The following is a 23,041-nucleotide window of genomic DNA, read 5'->3' on the forward strand; positions in this document are numbered from 1 at the left end:
ACTCTTTGCTCAGGATTGTCAGCTGAGGTCTGTAATCTAGTTATCACTCATCATTCAATGTGGCTAAAGTGATAAAACATGAGAATCAAGTGAAGAAATAAGATGATCTTTTTATTCACAGCAAGAACAGGATGAAGCAAATATCTACTATGTTCCAAGTACAATGAGCTATATAAACATCACATTAAATCCTACCAGTAATCTTCTGAAATAGGTGCTCATTATAAAGATGATCAAACTTGGTCCAAAGAAGTTAAGTTGCTAAATTTTGGAGATACTGAGTGTGAGCCAGGATGCTAACTGAGGCATTTAATTCTGAGCTTGTGCACTTAACTGTTGCTCAATTCTGATCCATTGTATATTCTCTAATCTAAGGGGCTGCAGATGTAGCAGTACTGAGAAGGCAGCATGGTTTTAACACTTTTAGAGTGAAGGAAAAATAGACATTACAGAAAGTCCAGAAGTTGATCAATTGTAAAATGAGAAAAGCAAAAATGTTTAAAAGTTAAGAAAATTTCATATCAAAATAATTAAAGAGTCTTTCTTCATTTTTAGTTTGCGTATATCAAGGAAAAACAATTAACTCTGCTCAGGCAAATCATTCAATTATTCATGCCACTTCAAAATTTGCTGAAGCCATTTTTAATATAAACAACTATTTCATTTTCACAGATCAGTAGCACAATATTATAACAATTGTTTGTAATATGTGCATTATTTTAAAATAGGAATGAGTAGGAATAAAGATGAGTAAAAATATCACATTTATTGAGGAAATATGAAAACATCAAATGTGGAAAACTTGAGACTCCATAAAGATTTCTTTTTGTGGAAGAATAAAATTAACAATAAAGTGCTCTAGGTGAAGAGGAAATAAATGGTCCTTGAGCATTACTGCATGCACACAAGATGACTCACACACATAAAATCTAGAAAAATGAGGGCTCTCTTGCCAAAGTCGTGGTCTTGATTTTACAGACTTTATTCCCTGTGTCTACAATGACATTCAAGATAAACAACATTTGAACACTTTGATTCTAGTAACCTTGAGTAAGCTATTATTGTCTTGCATGAAATGTAATCTAATGTGGACAGGTAAATACTGTTCTTAAGAATACCCTTTCTAATATTAGAAAATAGAAAATAAACCTACATGTTCATCAATTGAGGAATAAATAAAAATTAAAATACAGAGTAGTTATACACTAGACTGTCATATAGTCATTAAATGATGAGTTAAAGTTGTATGTTTTATCATGGATAGATCCTAAAAGTATGAATTATTGTTTAAAATAATTCAAAATTAGAGAAAGAGTTATATAGTAAAATACCACTTATAAAAACTTAAAAACTAAAATAAAATCATATTGTTTATGAATACATACGTAGAAAGTCAATATACAAACCCCTGGATTTTAGAACACATCTAATTCATTCAGATATTTGTTCCAATAAAAGGGAGAAACTTTTCCAAAGAGATGTTTTATGCATTTCTATTTTTAAAAATAGCTGATGCAAATATAGTATTAAACCAACAGTGAGATCATAAAAATATTATCTTTTAGCTTTCTTTACTTCACAGTTGTCATAAGTATTTTTTAATAAATTACTTGAGTATTTCCAGGTAAAGCATATTCTGAATCAGCTATCCAGAAAATTATTTCAGTTTATCAAAATATCAAATTAATCCATTCTCAAAAAGTTTATGGTAATCAAATAATTTTACTAAAAATAAATTGTGTAAGAACCTCTCTAAAGTTTTCAAGATAACCAGGCAATACTGGACATTCTACAAGATTTAATTTCAAAGATGAAAACTGAAAATGTCAAGCTCTCATAAGCTTAAAACACAGTTTTACTTCAAAAATTCTTATTTGCTCTGAGAGGTCAAATTTGCCATCTGATAGAGCATGTCCCAGCAAGTCCAATGCTAGCATTTCACTTTGGGGGTTCAGTGGAAGGAGAAGTACATTCTATTGGCTTATAAACTGCCTGTGTAGCCTGGAATAGCAGAATTTCCCAAGACTGGACTGTAGAGATGAGGGTAGAAGGACACAAGAGTGAGTATTCAGGCACAAACAGACCCACACACTGAAATTTAATCACTTTGAGATCTGAGACTCTGACTGTCCAAAGATTTACCAGGAGCTAAGTTACTCTCTTTCTCTCTGTGACACACCTGATTAAAATGAACATCAAAGTCACTGAGTACAGCCACTCTGCTGAAGCATGGGAAGACAAGTAGAAACAGCAGACGACTGGGACTGTCAGTGAAACGTGGATAGCAGAGCCTGCTCTCAGCTATTGGATTGCTTCTCTACCTCAACCTGGCCCAACCCTGCGATTGTTCTCCTTCCTATAATCTTTTAAAAACACAAATTTGGTCCAGCCCCTCCTCTGCTTTAAACATCTCAAGGTCATTTATTGATCTTAGGGCCTAGGTAGTGTTGTAGTTTGGATATGCAGTCTCCCACAAAAGCTCAAGTGAGACAGTGCAAGAAAGTTTAGAGGTGAAATGATTGGGTTACGAGAGCCTTAATTTAGTGCATTAATCCATGGATAGGGATTTAACTGGGGTTAATTAGCAGAGGTGGGACATGGGGGGTGTTCCCTTGGGGTTTATATTTTGTCCCTGGTAAGGAATGCTCACTCTCTGCTTCCTGATTGTCATGTCCTGTTCCACTTTTCTCCACACTCTTATGTCATGATGTTGTTCTGCCTCACCTTAGGCTTAGAGCAATGGAGCCAGTTGTCTATGGACTGAGAACTCTGAAACCATGGAGTGCCAAATAAACTTCTCTCCCTCTAAAATCGTTCTTGTCAGGTCTTTTGGTCACAGTGGTGAAACAGCTGACAAAAGTGGATAGAAACCCCTTAATGTTATTTATCTTGAGCTGCTGGTCTGATTTCGGTTTGTTTCTCCATCCTTTTTTAGCCTACCCTTCCTCTTGCTCTAATACTGTAATTCAGGGTTTCTTGATCTCCACATTTGCTTGTGATAGTTACTTATTTACGCAGGTACCAGCTAGTCTTTGATCTCCTTCACAAGGACAGAGATCAGATTTAGGCTCTGCATTGTTGTATCCTTAGGGCCTAATATAGTGTTTGGAATATAGTAGATGATCAACAAATGTTTGTTAAAGAATGGACGGTTGATAAGGCATAGGTTAAGAGCGAGGAAGAAGTTGTTTTGAAGATAGACTGAATGTTCAAGTATTGTATAAGATATTATTAGGAATAACATGATTTGGGGCCAGAGTTAATGTATTTTAGAAACTACCCACTTGGCAGCACAATGTGTCTATCTATGGCTCCATTTGATTATTTTGGCAGGTCTTGGGACAATAACAGAACAAAATGCTCCCATGTTTGGAGTTGTTGGAATCATTTAATTCCACTAAGGATCATCACAAACTCAATTAATGTAAAAAAATATTATGAAAACTCAGAATCGGCATCAAAGGGCACAGGTCTTGTGTGATTTGGAGGGGTTCCTTTGAGATCACACGTAAACAAAGCCAGGAAGAGTTATGATGTCTAAGCTGAGAGTGCAAACTTCCCACACCATTGGCTTATTTTTTTGGGGGGGCAGGGGTATCTGAAATTGCATTATGGAGCACTTGACCACTGAGACACATCCCAACCCTATTTTGTATTTTACTTTTTTAAACATTTAAATTTTTTTTCTAATTAGTTATACATCACAGCAGAATGCATTTTGTTTCATTGTACACAAATAGAATCAAACTTCATTTCTCTGGTTGTTCACTATGTAGAGTTGGACCATTTGTGCAATCATACTAGTACCTAAGGTAATGTTGTCCTTTTCATTCCACCACCTTTCCTACTCCCATGCTCCCTCCCCTATCACCCTCCTCTTTTCCCACTCCAAAGTTCCCGGAATTCTTCCCCTGCCCCCACCCCCACCCTCCATTATAGGTCAGCATCCACTTATCAGAGAGAACATTTGGACTTTGGTTTTTTGAGATTGGCTTACTTCACTTAGCATGATATTCTCCAACTCCATCCATTTACCTGCAAATGCCATAATTTTATTCTCTTTTAAAATTGAGTAATATTTCATTATGTATATATACCACAGTTTCTTTATCCATTCATCTATTGAAGGGCATCTAGGTTGGTTCCACAGTTTAGTTATTGTGAATTGAGCTGCAATAAACATTGATGTGGCTGTGCCACTAAAGTATGCTGATTTTAAGACATTTGGGTATAGATCAAGGAGTGGGATAGCTGGGGCAAAAGGAGGTTCCATTCCAAATTTTCTAAGGAATCTCCATACTGCTTTCCAGAGTGGTTGTATGAATTTGCAATACCACCAGCAATGTATGAGTGTACCTTTTTTGCCCTGCATCTTCACTAATACTTACTGCTACTTGAACTTTTTTAAAATTTTTAATTCTAATTTGTTATATATGACAGTGGGATACATTACAATTCATATCACACATATAGGGCATAATTTTTCATATCTCTAGTTGTATACAAAGTATATTCACACAATTTGTGTTTTCATTCATGTACTTTGGAAACGAAAAAATATGGAATGCTTCACAAATTTGCATGTCATCCTTGCACAGGGGCCATGTTAATCTTCTCTGTATTATTCCAGTGTTTCCAAAGCGAGTGCTGTTGCTTGTATTCTTGATGATTAACATTCTGACTGGAGTATGTTTTGTATTTTGTATTTTATTTAGAGACAGGGTCTCACTGAGTTGCTTAGCATGTCAACATTGCTGAGGCTGGCTTTGAACTCTCAAACCTCCTGCCTCAGCCTCCCAAGCCACTGGGATTCCAGGCATGTGCCACCGTACCTGGATCTTTGGCCCATTCTTTACATATCATCTCTTTCTAAAAAGTGAGGCTTCCACAAAATATATACATCTTCACTGTTATCCAAATATGAAAAATAAGTATTAACACCATGATGGGAAATATTGTGATCATGGTAAGAAGACAGAAATGAAATGATTGGTTTAAGTTCCTTGCTCCATGAACTAGAGCACAAAGTACCATTATTGAGATCTCTACAAGAGAAGTTGGCCACTTATCTGAAATATGTCTCTATTGATGAGCATTTATTCATTGATTCAATAAACATTTGTACTATATTTCTACCTTGTGTGCATGTACAAATATGTAACAATGAATTACATTTTTTATTTATAATTATAATGCACCAATAAAAATACAAACAAACAAATATTTGTAGAGTGCTTGTTATGTTCTATGCATTTTTCCTAAGTCCTGGGTTATAATGATGATCCAAATCAACATGGTCTCTGCTTATATGGAGCTTAAATATAGTGGGGGAGAGGACATGAACCAGGCATAAAATAAGGATGATTTCAGGAGGCCAAATTGTGTAGTACTGTCAAAAATGACCTTTAAGAAAAATACACTTTAAGTTTTATTCTGAACTCAGTATATATCTTACTTCAGAGCTCTTATTTATTTATACTCATTATTCCCAAGAATGAAAACAAATGAGCTACCTTTCTTATCCCTTTGATTTTTATAAACATTGAGGAACATTTTAAAAACATTGGGATTTTACAAAAGTGTAATTCAGACCATTAACATTTGCTCTCTTGTATTTTAAACAGATATACTGCAGAGAGACATAGACTGTGGGGAATCACAAACCTATATTTATCTCAGTCAAGTCAGATTTTCCATGTACTCTCTCAAGGTTCAAATAAAAGTCTGTGTCACAATTATTATCTTTTAGACTGGGTGGATCTACATAGAATATCTTGGAGAATGATAAGATGAAGAAAAATTCTTCTCACAGCAGGATATCAGCTCTAGTCAAAGTCAGGGGTGGGAGGACAGAGGGCAGAGAACACTTACTGGTAGGTTGTTGGGCTGACGTTGATACGCCGAGGATGACTTCCAGATTCAAATTTGCTTGCCAGAGTGACATTATTTCCAAACAGGCAATATCGTGGCATTCTCACCCCAACAACACCAGCCAGCACGGAGCCCGAGTGAATGCCTATCCTCATCTAGAAGAAGCAAATGGAAAGGATGAGAAAGTTTAGGGACAGATTGGTTTCCATTTGATATGCAATTATTTTATCAAGTGTACTGCCAATTATTAAATAACTAAACTAGGAGCTCCTCAAAGATAGAAACTGAGCCTTGGTCATTTTTGTCAGCCTCATATCTGGACCATTATTGTGCTCTATGAACATAAATAATGTGAGATAAATGAATGAATGGATTAATTATATGAAAAATCATGTATATTTTGTTACATAAATCCTTTTAATTACAGGTTGAATGAGGTTTCATTTGTACATGATATACTCTAATACACAAAAAGTATATTATCTCCATGTTCTCCCTGCAGTTACTTTCACATAAAACCCTACTGTATCCCTTCATAGCAGTGAAAATGACTGTAAGTTAAATATTTATGTTTAAATGTTTATATTTGTTTAAATGTTGGATTTTCCCATGAGAGAAGGGTATGTGTGTGTTTGTGTGTATATATACACAAAACACACACATATATGTGTATATATATATATATATATATATATACATACATATATATATTTTTTCCTCTTACTGCTGAATATTCAGTAGTTAGAATAATACCTAAAGCTAAGCAGGCACTCAAAAATTGATACATGTAAAATAAATTGTCTGAATTCCTCAAGATATTATTAAAATGGAGTTACAGAGAATTCAACCCTTTAGTTAGCCAAGGCATTGACTGAAATGATTAAGAGTAAATTAAGCACGGTATTTACTCTCTGAGAATCTGACAATGATTAGTCTCCTCCAGGCCTTGAAGGAACTCTGAATACACACTTGCTATGCCCTCAAATGTGGTCACAGTGGTGAAGTTGTATTGACATGGTCTGCACCCTAAGTGAATGGAGGCTAACCCCTAGAGGGAAAGGGAGGATATCAGACCCGGAGACACCCACAAGGCTCGCAGACTGTCACTCCTTTACTATCATATCTCCCTTGCCACTACTGCTGTGAAGATTAAAAAGTCACTCTAGACCCACCCTTCTTATAGAACTGGATACTTTTACACATCTTGGTCTGTAATAAGACAGGTTGAAATGAATGATCTAACTGCAACTCTCAATAACATCATATATTTTTTAAAAAACTGACTATAAAATTTATTTAGAAATTCAATAGTGTAGGAAGAATCAAGAAACACTAAAGAAAGAGGAAAAAAGAGCACATGTCTTACCAGATATCAAGTCATTGTATAAACATATGTAATTAGTGCATGAATATCACTGTATAGAAAAACAGACAATGGAATAGAAAACCCAGAAAGGCACCAATAGATGCAAGCCATATGAAATTTAAAAGTTAGCTTTTCAAATTACTGAGAAAACAATGGCCTTTCTAGAAAGTTCTAGATCAATTCTGTCTTTGTATGGAAAAAACTTTCAATTAAAGAGCTTAATGCAAAAGACATAAATTTACAGCCTTAAAAATAATTGTGTTAAGTAAGAAAAGGCTAATCTGCAGTATCAGTAAAATCTCAAAATACAAACATTTGAAAAAAATCATAACCTTTAATTTGTCTCTCAGTGTCAGTTTCCAGTGAGTGGTCTGCATTGTCAGCCAGCTCTGTATCCTGAATTTGGGGACAAAGGTCCTTCACATTTTGTTTCTCCTTCATGTCTTAGTTCCAACTCATGTATGTGGAAAGTTAGCAAAAGTCCAAGGCAAGTCTTGTGAATCATTTCAGGTGAGTTTTATTTCTGATGAGAAATCTGAAATCATACTTAGTTTAATTACTCTATAAGTATACATATATATCTTTTTCTTCTGGTTGCTTTTAAGTGTTTCTTTTCTTGCTAGTTTTAAGTAGTTTGGTCATGATTTTTCTTAGTATTGTTTTCATTTTGTTCCTAGTGCTTTGGGTTTGTTGCAATCATAGATCTACAGGTTTATATTTTTCCTTAAATTTAAAAATTTTCTAGACATTATTTCTTTATTTTTTTATTTCTGTCTAATTCCTCCTCTCAGAGACTCTCATTACATTTACATTAGGATTCTTGAATTTTTTGCAAAGGTCTTTGATAATCTGTTCATCTAGAATTATTTTCTGTTTACTTTGGATTTCTATTGCTATGTCTTCAGGTTGACTAATCTTTCCTTTTGCAATGTCTAATCCCCTGGTTATCACATCCAGTGGTTTTTTTCCATCTCAAGTACTATAATTTTCCTATTTAGAAATTAAATTTGAGATGGGTAAATTATATAAATAACCTTCAAGCATACAGAGTTAAAATAACTGTTTTAAGGCTCTTGTCTGCTAATTCTAACATCTGTTTCAGTTCTGTAGCTATCAGTTTTGATGGATTGATTTTTATCCTCATTATAAGTCATATTTTTAAGCTGTTATTCATGCCTAGTAATTTTTGATTGGATGCCAGATATCATGAATTTGACCTTGTTGAGTGCTGGATATTTTTATATTCTTATAAATATTCTTGAGCTTTGTTCTGGGATGCAGTTAAGTTACTTAGAAACAGCTTGTTCCTTTCATGACTTGCTTTTAAGATTTGTTAGGCAAGTCTGGAGAAATGTTTCATGAAGGGACAATTATCCTCCATTACTAAGGCAAAAATCTTCTGAATACTTTCCCCAATGTGGGAAATTTATGAACTTTTCCAGTCAGCCTGATGCAGACAGTCTTTGTCTGGATTCTGCACCCTCCACCAAATCCTATGTGAGAATCAGATGATTTTTTCTTTGACCATTTTGGATGTTTTCTTTCCTTTCACCCCAGGGGCTTGGGTAGCTTCCTCACATTCATTCACTAGTCACTACTCTTCAGAATACATGAGAACCCCTGCAACATCTCTGGTGATCTTTGTTCAACTCTTGTGGTCTCTATGTGACCCATAGCCTTCTTGGGTTTTCCAAATGCTCAGCTCCATCTCTTCCACTCTAGGAATATGTTGGGTGCCTCCTAGTTTGCTCGTCTCTGAACTATAGCTTGGAGGTCTCTCAAGGGAGGAAGCTAATACAATTATAAGACTCATTATACGTGTTTCAATCTAATCACTGTCTTCCATTATCTAGTATCCACTGTCATGAAAACTGTTCTTTTGTAATTTTTTCAGATCTTTAATTGTATAAGGTGGGAGTATAAATCCAGTCCTTGTACTCCATACTGGCTAGAAACAGAAGTGAGACTTTTTTTTTTAAGAAAGAATAATACAAGTGGAATAAATGTTTTACAGTAGAGGTGGTCGAGAGAGAAGAGGGGAGGGGAGGGGAGGGGAGGGGGGATAGTAGAGGACAGGATAGAGAGCAGAATTCATCAGACACTAGAATGGCAATGTGTAAATCAATGGAAATGTAACTGATGTAACTGATGTGATTCAGCAATCTGTATACGGGGTAAAAATGGAAGTTCATAACCCTTTTGAATCAAATTGTGAAATATGATATATCAAGAAAGATGTAATGTTTTGAACGACCAACAATAAAAAAAGAAAGCAAACTATCTGAATAATACAGGCCTATTTTATTTTTGCTGAGAGATCACCTATTTGTATTTAAAGGCAAAAATGTCAAATGGCAATATTCCTCTTAAACACATATAAAGTAGCATTCTCGAAAATTAGCAACACACTGTGTAATATGTCTTAAACTTCTTTTTTTTTTTTTTTGGCACCAGGGTTGAACTCAGGAGCACTCGGCCACTGAGCCAATCCCCAGCACTATTTTTGTATTTTAGTGACAGGGTCTCACTGAATTGCTTAGCACCTCACCATTGCTGAGGCTGACTTTGAACTCCTGATCTTCCTGTCTGAGCCTCCGGAGCTGCTGGGATTACAGGCATGTGCCATCGTCTTAAAATTCTTTAGGTTTCTGTGTACTTTCACAAAGCCTATCTCTGTTGTTGCTGTATGTGATATAGGATTGCCTAAACAACATCCAGATCTCAGATGATAAGCCTTTGATCACTGCCATGATCATTTTATACAGGGGAGAGTAGGAGCGAATGAATCTCACACTGTCAAATCTGATAACATTTTTGTTCTGTGCTTTCTGTTTGAAAGACTCTACACCCCACATAACTAGGTAGAAGGATTATATAGTTCTACTTCTGCCTCCTTTAAAAAGACTTGAGACATTTTTTTAAATGTATCAGAATCAAAATTATAACCTGAAAATGGTGATGATAAAAATACAGATATTCTTGAGGTGGGAGTGGAGGGAGGAATTACCATTAAAAAAACATCCCTCAGGAGGCCATATACAAGGTGCAACTGTAAAAGGGTTAGAGTCATTTTCACCACCACCTTCGCCCTACAATGGAAAAGAACTCAGAGAATAATTTATCTGGGAAGTAAGAAGATACTACTGGAAAGTTACAAGCTGAATCATCAGACTCCATTTTCTTTTGCATTTCTTTTGATAACTATTGAGATTTCCCAGGAATTGTGGCCTATATAAGGAAACTGCTGATTACCCCATTCAGAATGTGCCAAGAACATCTAGCAGTTAGACAAAACAGAGGGTACATTTAACTATCAATGAGGGGTTTAGATTCATTTTGGCAAAATTTAACTTTATTTAAATGGGTTAACCAGGCAGTAGCATTTGCAATCCGTCTGGCCAGTATGCCTTAGCTAAAGAAAAGTGCTTTGCACTAAACTGATGACTCTCAACCGGGGCCTTTTGTGCCTATCATTGGACATTTGGCAATGTCTGGAGACATTTCCAGTTTTTGCAACTGGGAAGGGGAGATGCTACTGGCATCTATTTGGTAGAACTAGATATTTCTAGGATAGCTTCCTGTCCCCAGTAATCTTTCAGCCTGAAATAATGCCAAGACTGAGAAACTCTGCATTAAATACACCCCTGGCTATCTAAACCTACTAAACAAGGACATGAATGTTTTAATCAGATTAAAGCCTTGAGGAAGCACAGTAGACTTCATATTGAAGACAGAGTTCATGAAGAAAATGTTTGTCTTAGAAGTTTACTGTAGAATCCAATAACTTTAGGGTACACCCAAGGTTAGAATATATTAATCTCTGATGTCTTCAGTGTGTGATACAATGCAAAATTCTGAGACAAATCAAAGTCTTCAATTTCTAATAAATTCAGTTATTCACACAGTATTCTACTTATTATTTGTCAACTGGAGCTCATAAACATCTGCACAGCTCCTACAACTTGAAAATAGAAGACTTGTAACAGTACAACCTCAGCTAGCCAAAATCTCTCCCTAGTTTAGTAAAGAAGGAATGTTTAGGTTGAAAGGGCAGCACAAATCCATTAGTCTAGATCTCTTGTTTTCCAAATAAACCAAGTCCAGAATGGCAAAATGAACAGATCAAATTAGTATTAGGGCCAGTTCTAGGCCTTAGGTCACCCAGCTCTGAGTTCAGTGTACTATAAAAAGTGCCCAAATTCAAGTAACGCCTGAGACTGTTTCTACAGGCCCATCAGATTAAGTCAGACAATTTTTGAGAATCAGTTTAATCCAACTTTCTTATTCTGTCGACAGAAAAAGACTATCACTTTTCAATTAAAACTCAGAAAAAATAAGTTACACATTAAATCCAACATCACAAGCCTTCCAATCTTTCTCCATATTGTTGTTTATATTTTTCCACCCTAAATCTTTCCTGACTGGCCTACTCACCACATACTCCAAAAATGCCTGATGTATTCATGCCCCTGAGCTTTTACTCCAGCTAAATGCCTCTTTATCCTTTCTCCTCCTTCTTTCCCTCCTCCTTTTTTTGTCCTTCCTTCTTTTCTTTCTTTTTTTCTTTCCTTCTTTATTTTTTTGTTAATCTGATGTATTTCCAAGGAGAGATTCTTAAAACAGAAACATTTTTTTTAAGTAGTAAGGAAATAAAATTTTGGTTTATTTCAACAGAAGAGGAAACCAAGAAAAATAAATGATAACTATTGCTAGAAAGCACAGACATCAATACCAATTAATTATTTTAAAAGATTTTATATTTTATAAATTTAATACTAATTTTGAACATTAGTTTTTACATTTAAAAATGAAGAATTAGAGAAATTTTTATTGGTTCATAATAGTTGTACCATAACATTAGGATTCATTTTGACAAAATTATAAATGCTTGGTATATGATTTGCTCCAATTTAGTCCTCAGTACTTCCCCTTCTCTCCCCTTCTCCCTCCCCTTGTTCCTACCTTCTACCCTAGTGATATATACATATATATGTGTGTGTGTGTGTATATATATATATATAAATTTAAATATAAAATTAGGGTACACCCAAGATTAGGATATATTATATATCAGACAAAAAATATATGTATTTAAAATATATATATATATATATATATATATATTAATATATATATATATATACACACACACACACACACATATATATATATATAAATATATATATATAAAATTAGCGTCAAATTCTTCTGAAAGTCTTTCAAACTGAATCGCAGACTCTGTGCTAAGTGTTCAAGTTATAGGAGTTTTCATATATGTTGTTTTGGAGATTTCATTTGAGGTTAAAACATAGCTAAATAAAATCATGATAAATGCTAAAAAGTTAATGTATAAAAGAGGACAAGACACAAGGAACACAAGGAATAGGGGAACAGGAGTGACCAAGTCTAGAGAATCAGTGAAGACTTTTTCAAGTGAGTCCCCTTAGAACTCAATGCTGAAGGAGAAATGGCCTTGGTAGTAGGGAGGAGTGGCCAGCTGTGGCCAGAGGTAAGGGAGGAGAACATCCAGCTAGAGTGAAAATAATATGCTTTGATTCATTTCAGGGACTAAAAGAAGGCCAGGAAAGGTGATTGCTGCTTAATGAAAAGAGGAGAAAAGCAGAATATGAGGCTAAGGGAATATGCCCAGCAGATCACACAGAACAAGACTTCTCAGTCCTGGCACGACCCACGCCTTGGGTTAGAAGATTCCTTTTCATGGAGGACACTGTGTGTCGTAGGATGCTTAGTGTTGCTGGCCTTTATCCACTAGATGCAAGTTGTAGACAAAAGGCAGAAATTGTATTTGGTGTTCTGTTGAATAACTGAAAGGGTACAGACATTGTTTTAATCCTGAATCTCCTCTCTACTGAATGGTAGAAGACATTCTGCAGCACTGAGATTTTCTTTAGGCAATTCAGTTTCTCCTGTTCACAGACTTGCAGATTTTATGGGACTGACCTCACTTCCAGGTGCAGAAGTAGGTCCAAACTTGGCAAAGGTGTAACAGTTTCCTGGATTAGCAATTAATTGAAGAAAGGATAAATGATCCTATGGAAGCCATGAGTGACTCACTCTCAGGAATCATGAGAGCTGTAAGAAACCCTCTTTCCTCCCATAAAACATGTACATGTATATGAATGGTATCAGTGCTCCAGCGAACAGCTAGGGCTAATTTGACACCATGGTTGAGGTTGGGGTTTGGGAGTATTGGAATGTAGGGGATAGATATGTGGAATCTGAAGATGAAGCCAGTGCAAGAATGCAAACCAAAGAGAACAAAAGAGAAGCCAAATTCATGGCACTATCAATTTTTTCAGCTATATCTAGCCTCATGTAGAGGTGCAGTGACATCTTGCACCTAAGTTAACCATATCTACTTCTGCATTTGAGTCAATGCATTCCTTTAATTGCTTAATGAAGGTTGTTGACTATCACTTGCAAAAGGAAGACTTTTAAGTGATACAGTAGCTTTATGAATTTAAGCGGGCTTAACTAACCTCTGAGAAATTTTCATTCATAAAATGGTAATGATAACACACATATGAAAATAGGTCTCAATTCCTCGCTTGGTGGAACTTAAGATTTAAGGAGCACTCTTGTAAGTGATTATTTGATCTTCTGCCACACTTTCAGTCTTTTCAAGACACAAAGAGAAAAGGTAACAGAAAGGAGAGAAGGGCGATTCTTCCCCACTCCCCCCTACCCGCTAAAGGAAAGTAGCAAAAGTTAAGAAAGAGTTCTCAAAGGATATTACATTTACGTTAGGCATTAAAATGTTGGAATTTTCTTACACTATTTCCCCCCAATCTAGAATGCTCTTTTCTCTTCTCTCTCAGGCAAAATGATGGAATTTTGAAGGTGGGGAAAATGGCAGAACTGGAGATTGAATGGGTGTGGGAAGTGGTCAGAAAGGAGTTGGAAAGAGAATTACATGAAATAAACAACAACAACAACAACAAAATCAAAGTTTGAATTTTTTAAAAATAATAATTATGAACACACCCTTTGATGAAACTGTTAGAAGAGCCCAAAGAGACAAACTAAGGTCCGGAGCAGACATTCAACAAAATATTGGCCTCCTTCACACACTTTCTGGTGCCTACTGCATGGCTCATGGTGAGGACACTGCACTCCCACTTAAAATCCAGTGAGTAGATGTACTAATTTAGGAATATTCTAGTCAAACTGTTATCATGGTTAACATATCAGCTTACAAGTTAATGAATAACAAATATCAATTTACCTTGAAACAACTGTTGGAGTAAAAAAAAAAGTCAAAATAGAAGATTTACAATAGAAAAGTTTTCTAGTAGAAAAAGCCAGTTAGCTGTTAACTTATGCTTGCATTTAAGCATTAGGGTTTATGAGATGAAGATTTTAAGCTTTTGCTGAGCATGGTGGCACACACCTGTAATTCTAGTGGCTCAGGAGGCTGAGACAGGAGGATCACAGGTTCAAAGCCAGCCTCAGCAACAGTGAGGTGCTAAGCAACTCAGTGAGACCCTGTCTCTAAATAAAATACAAAACAGGGATGGGGATGTGGTTCAGTGGTTGAGTGTTCCTGAGTTCAAACCCGCCCCTCCCCTGCAAAAAAAAAAAAAAAGATTTTTAAGTTTTTGAAAAATATTTACCTGTTTAAATAGAAAGGAGCTTAAAATCATCATTCACATTGGCAGGCAAAAATGAGGAAAATGATTATTGCAATCTTTTACTGGTACTACTAACTTGTACCAATAAAAGGAGATGCATAAAAATTTTCCCATTTTTGTCATGTTCTCTTATGGATAATTACTAGATCCCCCATAATAGTCAATTCATATTTTAAATTCTAATTTCAAAATCTTGAGATTTCTTAGGAAGCACACAATCAACTCTCAAATTCTGTTGGCTTTACAATTTCTTCTGCTTGTTTCCCAGAAGTGCAAGGGAACAGGGAGAAATGATCTCTGTGGCTATGTGGCATTTCTTCTTTTATCAGGGCACTCAGCCTCCAGTCTGATGGTGTCAAAATGTCACATTCTCTAGTAATATGTTTGGACAAGCAGCACTTTGGGCAAAATAGCTTACTGTGTTTATTCTGAATGTTACAGAAGTACCATTCATAGATAAATTTCACTTTACAAAAAATATTTTAACCAAACAATTATTCTCATCACTGGTATGGTGACATAATTTAAGATATAAAATAAGACCCACTGCACAAGAAAAGTAACTACTATGTAGTGATTTATAAGACAAATTAGGTTGAAATTTTAAATAATTAGTACTTTGAAGTTGGGGAAGAAGGTGAGTTTGTAATCTTATTTATGGTTTTTGATGAGGTAGGATAGAATCCTACTAAAGGATTATTAGAAAAGCATGCTTAGAATCACATAGCTGGTGGCATTGAATAAAATATCACAGGTAGCTACAGGGAGATAGCAATTTGGCTCAGTGTCACCACTGCCTTCTCACAGGAGTATCACCAATGTGCATGATATTATTATCGAACAAGAGATTTAAAATCCAACTTTGAGTATTATTATTATTTAGCTTTACAAGCTGAATCTGAAATTTACCTTTGTGCAGGAAAAAAAAACATTTGTTTAAAGTAAAAACTGATTTTAAGGCAACTGAAGTACTTGGATTATATATGCATACATTGATCAATAAGCAAATAAAATTTAGTGGTTGAAAAAATATCATTTTGTGCTAGAAATTCATATGGTTGATTCATCATTTAACAACATAGTGCCATATTTAAAGGCATATGAACTAATAAGTATAATAAAAATTTTAAAGATGGTGAATATATTTAAGGAATAAAAAATGAATTTCTTATCAACATTTGGTTTTCGTTCTGATATGTGGGAAGAAATTAGAAACCCTTTTCTGACATCTAATATTTGTCTATTTAACCAATGACACTAAGGAAGCAATCTACTAATCACATCTGTAATATTAATCAAATCATTCTGTGATATTTTACTTAGTCTACTAAATGCATCTTTACTGTATAATTGCCCAGATTAAAGTCCACCTCTTACTAATATCATAAAAGCATTCCTGGTTAGTGGCTTCTCTTTAAACACAAAAGTCTGTTAATTGCTAACACTTCAAAGTTCTTACTAGTTTCTATTTTTGAGACTATCACTGAAAAAAATATTGTTATTGGCCAACCAATTCACTGTTAACTGAAGGAAGTAATTTTCTGTTCAAACGTAGCTCTTAACAGAATCAGGAACAAAATCTTTAGTACGAAAGTAATTTAATAGCAGTATGGATCAAAAAAAATGACTGATTTTTTTAAGTATGTAGAAAGAGACTCCTTTGAAAAGGGGTAAAGGACTTAGAAAATAATTCTGAAAGTATCAAATGTGTGCTTAACAATTTGCCAATTTATTCATCTAAATTTTCTATCAAAATATACATTTTTCAAGCTGGGCACTATGGCACACATGTGTAATCTCAGATACTCAAGAAGCTGAGGAAGGAGGATCACAAGTTTAAGAATGTTCTAGATAATTCAGTGAGACCTAATCTCAAAAATAAAATTTAAAATGAAGGGCTAGGGATGTAATTCAGCAGTAGAGTACTTGCCTGGCATGTGTAAAGGCCTTTATTCAAACCTCAGCATCAAGGAAAAAAAAAAAAATATATATATATATATATATTTATCTATTTCCCTGTGAGTGCAGGTATTTGCGCGCACACAGAGAGAAAAAGAGAGGACAAAAATACATATATCTTATCCTCAAAAATTAAGGACCAATGTCAACCAACAGAATGATTTTATTTTCAACAGAACATATTACTCGATTTAGCCATTTTAAATGGTAATCTGTACATCATATATTATAATGATGCCCCTACTTTCTGTTAAGTAATTGAATTGCTTGAGGGAAAACAGTTCATTTGACTTCACAAAAGTTCTACTTCTCAGGACAAAACAATGCATTTGATAGAAAGGAAAGAAAAAAATATAATGATGAGTATGTTAAACATTAATTGTTATTATCCTTTATTGTAACCATAGCTTCTTTTTTTTTGTACTTCAAGAATAAAGAGAACAGGCTAAGTGTAAAAGTAAGAAACAAAATTAAACCCCCAAGTTTAATTGGAATATAGAACCTCAGTTACATATTAGAATCAACTGGTTATTGGTCTGAAGTTTTCTCTCCTTGATGTGTCTTTGTTTGGTTTTGGTATCAGGGTGATACTAGCTTCATAGAATGAGTTTGGAAGGGCTCCCTCCCTTTCTATTTCATGCAATAATTTGAGGAGTATTGGTGTAAGTTCTTCTTTGAAGGGCTCATAGAACTCGGATGACAATCCATTCTGGTCCTGGGCTTTTCTATGTTAGGCTTCTGATGGAGTCTTCAATTTCATTGCTTGAAGTTGATCTGTTTAAATTTTCTATGTCTCTTGATTCAATTCAGGTAGGCCACAGATCTCTAGAAGTTGGTTGATGTCTTTGAGATTTTCTATTTTATTGGAGTATAGATTTTTAAAGTAGCTTCTGATTATCATCTGCATTTCATTGATGTTTGTGGTGAGATTTACTTATTCATCATGAGTTTTAGTAATTTGGGTTTTCTCTTTTTCTTCATTTCTCTTTTTCTTCACTTGACTAAGGGTTTACCAATTTTGTTTATTTTGGCTGGGTGGCAACCGAGGCACAATTATACAGCATTTTATATAGGCTCTTAAGACTGGGGGCAGTGGAACTCTGAAGGGAACCTTTCCTATCAGGGTGTTGGTCATTACTGGGAAGTTTTCTGGTTCATGTACCTTATTCCACAGCTGTGGAAATGCACAGCCAATGAGGATTAGACCCCAAATGCAAACATAATTTTTATGGATTCTACTCAATTGGTCTTTCTATCATAACATCTTCCCAATTATATTTCTTTACCTTTTTTTTTCATTATTAGAGATGAGAAACAAAACAATAACTTATGTTGATAAAAGCCAGCATAAAATTGCTTAAAAGTACATTGAATTATCAAAGGAAATAATGCTTTCTAAACACAAGAGAAAGTGGTTTCTGAATAGGTAAATTGTTTTAAGATTTTGTATAATAAGAGAGAACTATAATAAAATTAAAAAAACATACATCAAACATAAATCAACTGTCATAACCTAACCTAAGGAGACATGGCCCACTACATACAATATGGTATCCTAGAAGGGATCTTAAAATATAAAAAGGATGTTGACTAAAAATTAAAGAATTCTTAATAAACAATAACTGTCTTTGGTTAATAATAATGTATCAATTGGCTCATTAATTGCAGTAATTTTACCATGCTACTATTTGGGTGAAACTGGATATGAGGGGGGCATTTGGGGACTTTTTGCACTAACTTTGCAATTATTATGAAAACTTAAAACTATTCCAAAATAAAAAGGGTCTTTAGAAATGTAATCATGCCTGCCAATCAAAGGACATATTCAAAAATGTTTCATATCATTAAAATGTTTCTTATTTTCAAATTCAGACAATAACAGCTAAACCAAGGGATGTGACATGGAATAAAAAGGGTTGACCATGATAATAAATACATTAATTTACAAATATTTAAGATAAATTAACTAAATCAACCAATCAAAAGGCAATAACAACCCTAATTCCTTTAGTAGTAATCCTCAATTTTACAAATTTTGTTTACCAACATTTTTTGCACTTGGGCATTAGATGGCGCTCATGCTCACTTTACCGAGCAGATTGGCTCATTACTATCAGCAATAGGTCTCTCAACTGGAGATAATGCTGGAAGATTTGACTCCATAATACTTTCAGGGGTAAGTTGTGAAAAGAAAATCACCCCCATAATAAGGCTAGAAAAGCTTGAGTTGGGTGGCAGAATTCAAACAATAAAACTGGTTGCTAAGAAACCCCTAAGCACGAATCACAAATCTCAAGTGGAGATCTTTAGGACACCTTCAGATCCACTGAAGCTATGTTCTATATAGTGAGTCCACAGTACCTGTTGGAGTGCATAGACCAGCCAAATTTTGAGAACCTTTGATGTAAGATTCCTTTAAGTTCTAATCATTTATGTATCATCAACACCTACCAGTGGATTTTACATTTAGTAGACAATATTAAAATATTTGTTGACTGAATGAAGAAATGACTTAATGAGGATAATGAATGAAAAGAATTTCTACACTAGGTACAACTCTGTCTCTTCTCTAAATACTTGCAGCATTATTTTTTAACATTCAAGCCATTATATTCTCATTTGTATTTGTGTCCTTTACAAACTAAGAATGAGAAGAACACTTTTACAAGATATTTTAACCAATGCATTATACTCAATCCTATTTCTGATTGCCACATTATTCCAATAAATTATAAAGGAAGCTGCTCCTAGACCAAATTATGTTTAGATCCTTCCAAATAGGGCTAACAATTAGAAAAAAAACATAATTAATAACCATGAAGAGAAAACAAGTAAGGGGCTAAAATAACTACTCAAAATGCAATTTTCTTTCTTTTTTTTTTTTAGTGCTGCTTCAATGAGTCCATGGACTAGAATCAGTCACTTGATTTAACTAGGGATTTTTTTTCTTTTGTAACCTCAGATTTATCTTGAGGTTACAAAAGAAAAAAACCTTTCTCAAGTTTTAAATGAATATTGTAGCACTTATTTGTGATTTGTAAATCATTGATCCTATCAGAAAAATAGAAGAAAAAATTAATAGAAAATTTTTTCCCTCAATAGAGCATTTGCTGAATTAAGAACCCAGAGTCATCATCAGAGACCAAATTCTCCCTCCCTCTCTCTCTCTCTCTCTCTCTCTCTCTGTGTGTGTGTGTGTGTGTGTGTGTGTGTGTGTGTATGTGTGTATGTGTTGCACATAATGTCAATTTTAAGGATTCCTTCTGCACATAGAACTCCAGAGCTGCTATAACTGAGTTGTTTTTGTTGATCCCATTCCCTGAAATTCAGAATAAGAAATCTATACTTTTAGCCAAATCAATCTCTTTATTAACAAATACATTTCTCAATATTGTTTAGGTCTAAATAAGAAGTTCCTTTATCTTGCTCATGTCAGAGGAATCTCTTGCTTTTGTGTATTTTTGTGTGTTTTGTTTTGTTTTTTGTTTTGGTGCTGGGGATGGAACTCAGGGCCCCACAAATGCTACGTAAGTGGTCTACCACTGAGCTACATCCCCAATCCCTTTCTTGCTCTTGAGTCTTGCTTCATTCATCTTTGGTTATCAGGGCCCTACAGCCTTCACATTCTGAGGAGTCCTTTCTCAAATCGTGTTTTAAGACTTGTAATTTTTGCCTTTATTTGGAAAACCAATGTTCTAGTCCTGATTACATAGCATACTATCTGCCTTAAATGAGTCATTGATACTTTATGAGCTTTCATATCTCCATTTATAAAATGGTAATAATAGAGCTAACCTCACAGTATAAATTGTGAGGATAAGTAATTATTTTCATTGTTATCCCTAGCACTCTATTGCATACTTATAAGGTGTCACACTTTGGGATAAGTCCATACATATATCATCTCATTGAATTCCATTATCTCATTTAATAATTTATCTGGCTCTAAAGTTGTTATCCTGTGCCTTGAGATATACTGCCTCCAAGTATAGAGGGAAGCTTATATGGATTATGCTTATTAAAAGAAGCCTCCAACAATTGATGTTATTACTTTTTATGAATAGCATTTATCACAATAGAAATTTAATTACACTATGAATTTCTGCTTTACAAGGATTGCAGATCTAATTATTTAGGAAATCTTTCATTTTGGTAGAGAACTATTCATATTCTCCAATATCTACCTACCTTCTTATTAATATTAACCATTAAAATTCTAACCATATATATAGGATAATATGTTTCTTAAAAGTATTAGAAATATTTTACATAGATTGATTTTAAAAATACATTTTTGAAAGTTACTTTAATTAGGTAAAGGTGTTATCAAACAAAAATCAAGTCATGGAAGAATATCACTTTAAAGTGCAAAGTAACACAATTTAATGTTAATAAATAGAGTCATCCTATTGGTATGAATTAATAATATTTCAGTGTATTTTGAACCAAATAGAAAATTTAAAACATTATTTTTGGGTTAGGGATGTGGCTCGAGTGGTAGCATGCAAGCCTGGCATGCGAGCGGCCTGGGTTCGATCCTCAGCACCATATACAAAGACGTGTCCCCCGAAAACTAAAAAATAAATATTGAAAAAAATTCTCTCTCTCTTAAAAAAATATTAAAACATTATTTTATGAGCTTAAAGTTACTCAGTGACAGACATTTGTGAGTTTAACTAAATACCTGAATCTCTAGTGACTACCACAATGACAGTAGCAGACCCTAGTTTTCTTTCCCTTTTGCCTTTAATATATGTTTGCATGGACTGGAGTATACTCACGGGTTAGAGGAAGCCTTTATATAGAGGATTTTAGATAGTATAATTTCTTCTTTTTTTTTTTTTTTTACAATGGGGAAGTAGGAGGAGTCATAGATGTCAAGCATTATAAGGGCTTTGATGTGCTTCTGAAAGCATTATCAAGATAATGAAATTGACATGCCTGTCTTGTTTTGGTGATAACCTGACCTTCTTCACAGTGCCTGGCCTATGAAAAGCTATCCCATAAACATATATGTACTTGGTATATCAGTGAAACTTAAGTAGTACACTGACAAATTTCTGTTTTAAAATATTAAATGTGCTACAGAAAGGACAAGGACCTTAGACTTGGGGTTGGGCAATAAAAAACAGGTTAAAAGAGCTTATAATGAAATCTGAGTGACAACAGTGATAAAGAGATGTATGAGATGTAAAATGATAACGTCTGGTGACTAAGACATATTATAAAGGAGAATGCTACAAACTCTTTCTCAGAGTATTGGATGTCATGGATTGAATAAAGGCTAAAAGGAAGGAACAAGTGCTCTCTGGATGGGAAAAAGGTGGCGGGAGATGGTGAAGTAATTTTGAATCCAAGAGTTAAATTTCAACTGGGAGATATTTTTTTTTTCAACTGGGATCTTCCAAAGGATATGTAATGTGAGAAAAATAAGAACTAGATGGTTAATTTTAGAACATGATTACTTGAGAGGTTCAAAATTAAAGTAAAAGATCCTAAAATCAGGTCAAGAGTCTAAAATTTTAGAGCAGACAAGTTGGGGTTGTAAGTCAGAGCAAACTGGAGGGTCAAAACCAGGAAGCAAGAGATGTAAAAGGAATCAAGTGATGAAGTAAGACATGTTGAAAAAGAGGAATAATAAAACAAGGCTGCTAGGACAAGTCAGTTCCATGGCAGGTCCTGCCCTAGTTCCAGAGATAGAAGGAAGCTGGTAAGAAAGACATTCTTGTTGTGGTGAGCAGAGTCAGGGACCCATCTTGACAACAGGAGACCAAATTCAAAAGCTGTCCTATGAGGGACAGCCTATCTTAAGTTTCCTGCTCAGAGTCTCTGAACCAGGCTCACTGGTTGCATATGTGGAAAAGTGCCAGTGACTACATTCTAACAGAATCACTGGCACTTTTCCACATATGCAAGAGGAGAACATGCAGTAGATGACATGAGCTTCTCAGTTAGATGACCTTAGTCTCTTGATCTTGCAAGGAAACCACAGAAATTCTTAATTCCTTAAGCCTCTAAAGAATTTTCAATCTACTAAACACAGAATTAAAGGTCACGTTTTTTAAATTGTTCCTTTGCTCCTATCATTTTAAAAGAATTTGACTAAAAGAATAATATATACACACTTATGGAAAAAATACCACAGATTTCTTGAAAATAAAAGGGAAATAAACTCATCTTCAGAAATGAGAAT

General features: G+C 34.6%; 1 protein-coding gene and 1 non-coding gene across 2 annotated transcripts in view; both read right to left on the reverse strand.

Moving 5' to 3' along the window:
- Gucy1a2 (guanylate cyclase 1 soluble subunit alpha 2) overlaps nucleotides 1–23,041 on the reverse strand; it is a 277,284-nt gene that overhangs the window by 26,402 nt on the left and 227,841 nt on the right. The window contains exon 7 of the mRNA XM_078046945.1: nucleotides 5,872–6,026. Within this exon, the coding sequence (XP_077903071.1) occupies nucleotides 5,872–6,026 (155 nt within the window). The remainder of the gene's footprint in view (nucleotides 1–5,871; nucleotides 6,027–23,041) is intronic.
- LOC120890075 (U6 spliceosomal RNA) lies at nucleotides 4,554–4,657 on the reverse strand. The gene has a single exon (XR_005734337.1). It is a non-coding gene; the product is annotated as a U6 spliceosomal RNA (small nuclear RNA).

This window comes from Ictidomys tridecemlineatus, chromosome 4 (assembly GCF_052094955.1).
Source record: "Ictidomys tridecemlineatus isolate mIctTri1 chromosome 4, mIctTri1.hap1, whole genome shotgun sequence".
Taxonomy (NCBI): domain Eukaryota; kingdom Metazoa; phylum Chordata; class Mammalia; order Rodentia; family Sciuridae; genus Ictidomys; species Ictidomys tridecemlineatus.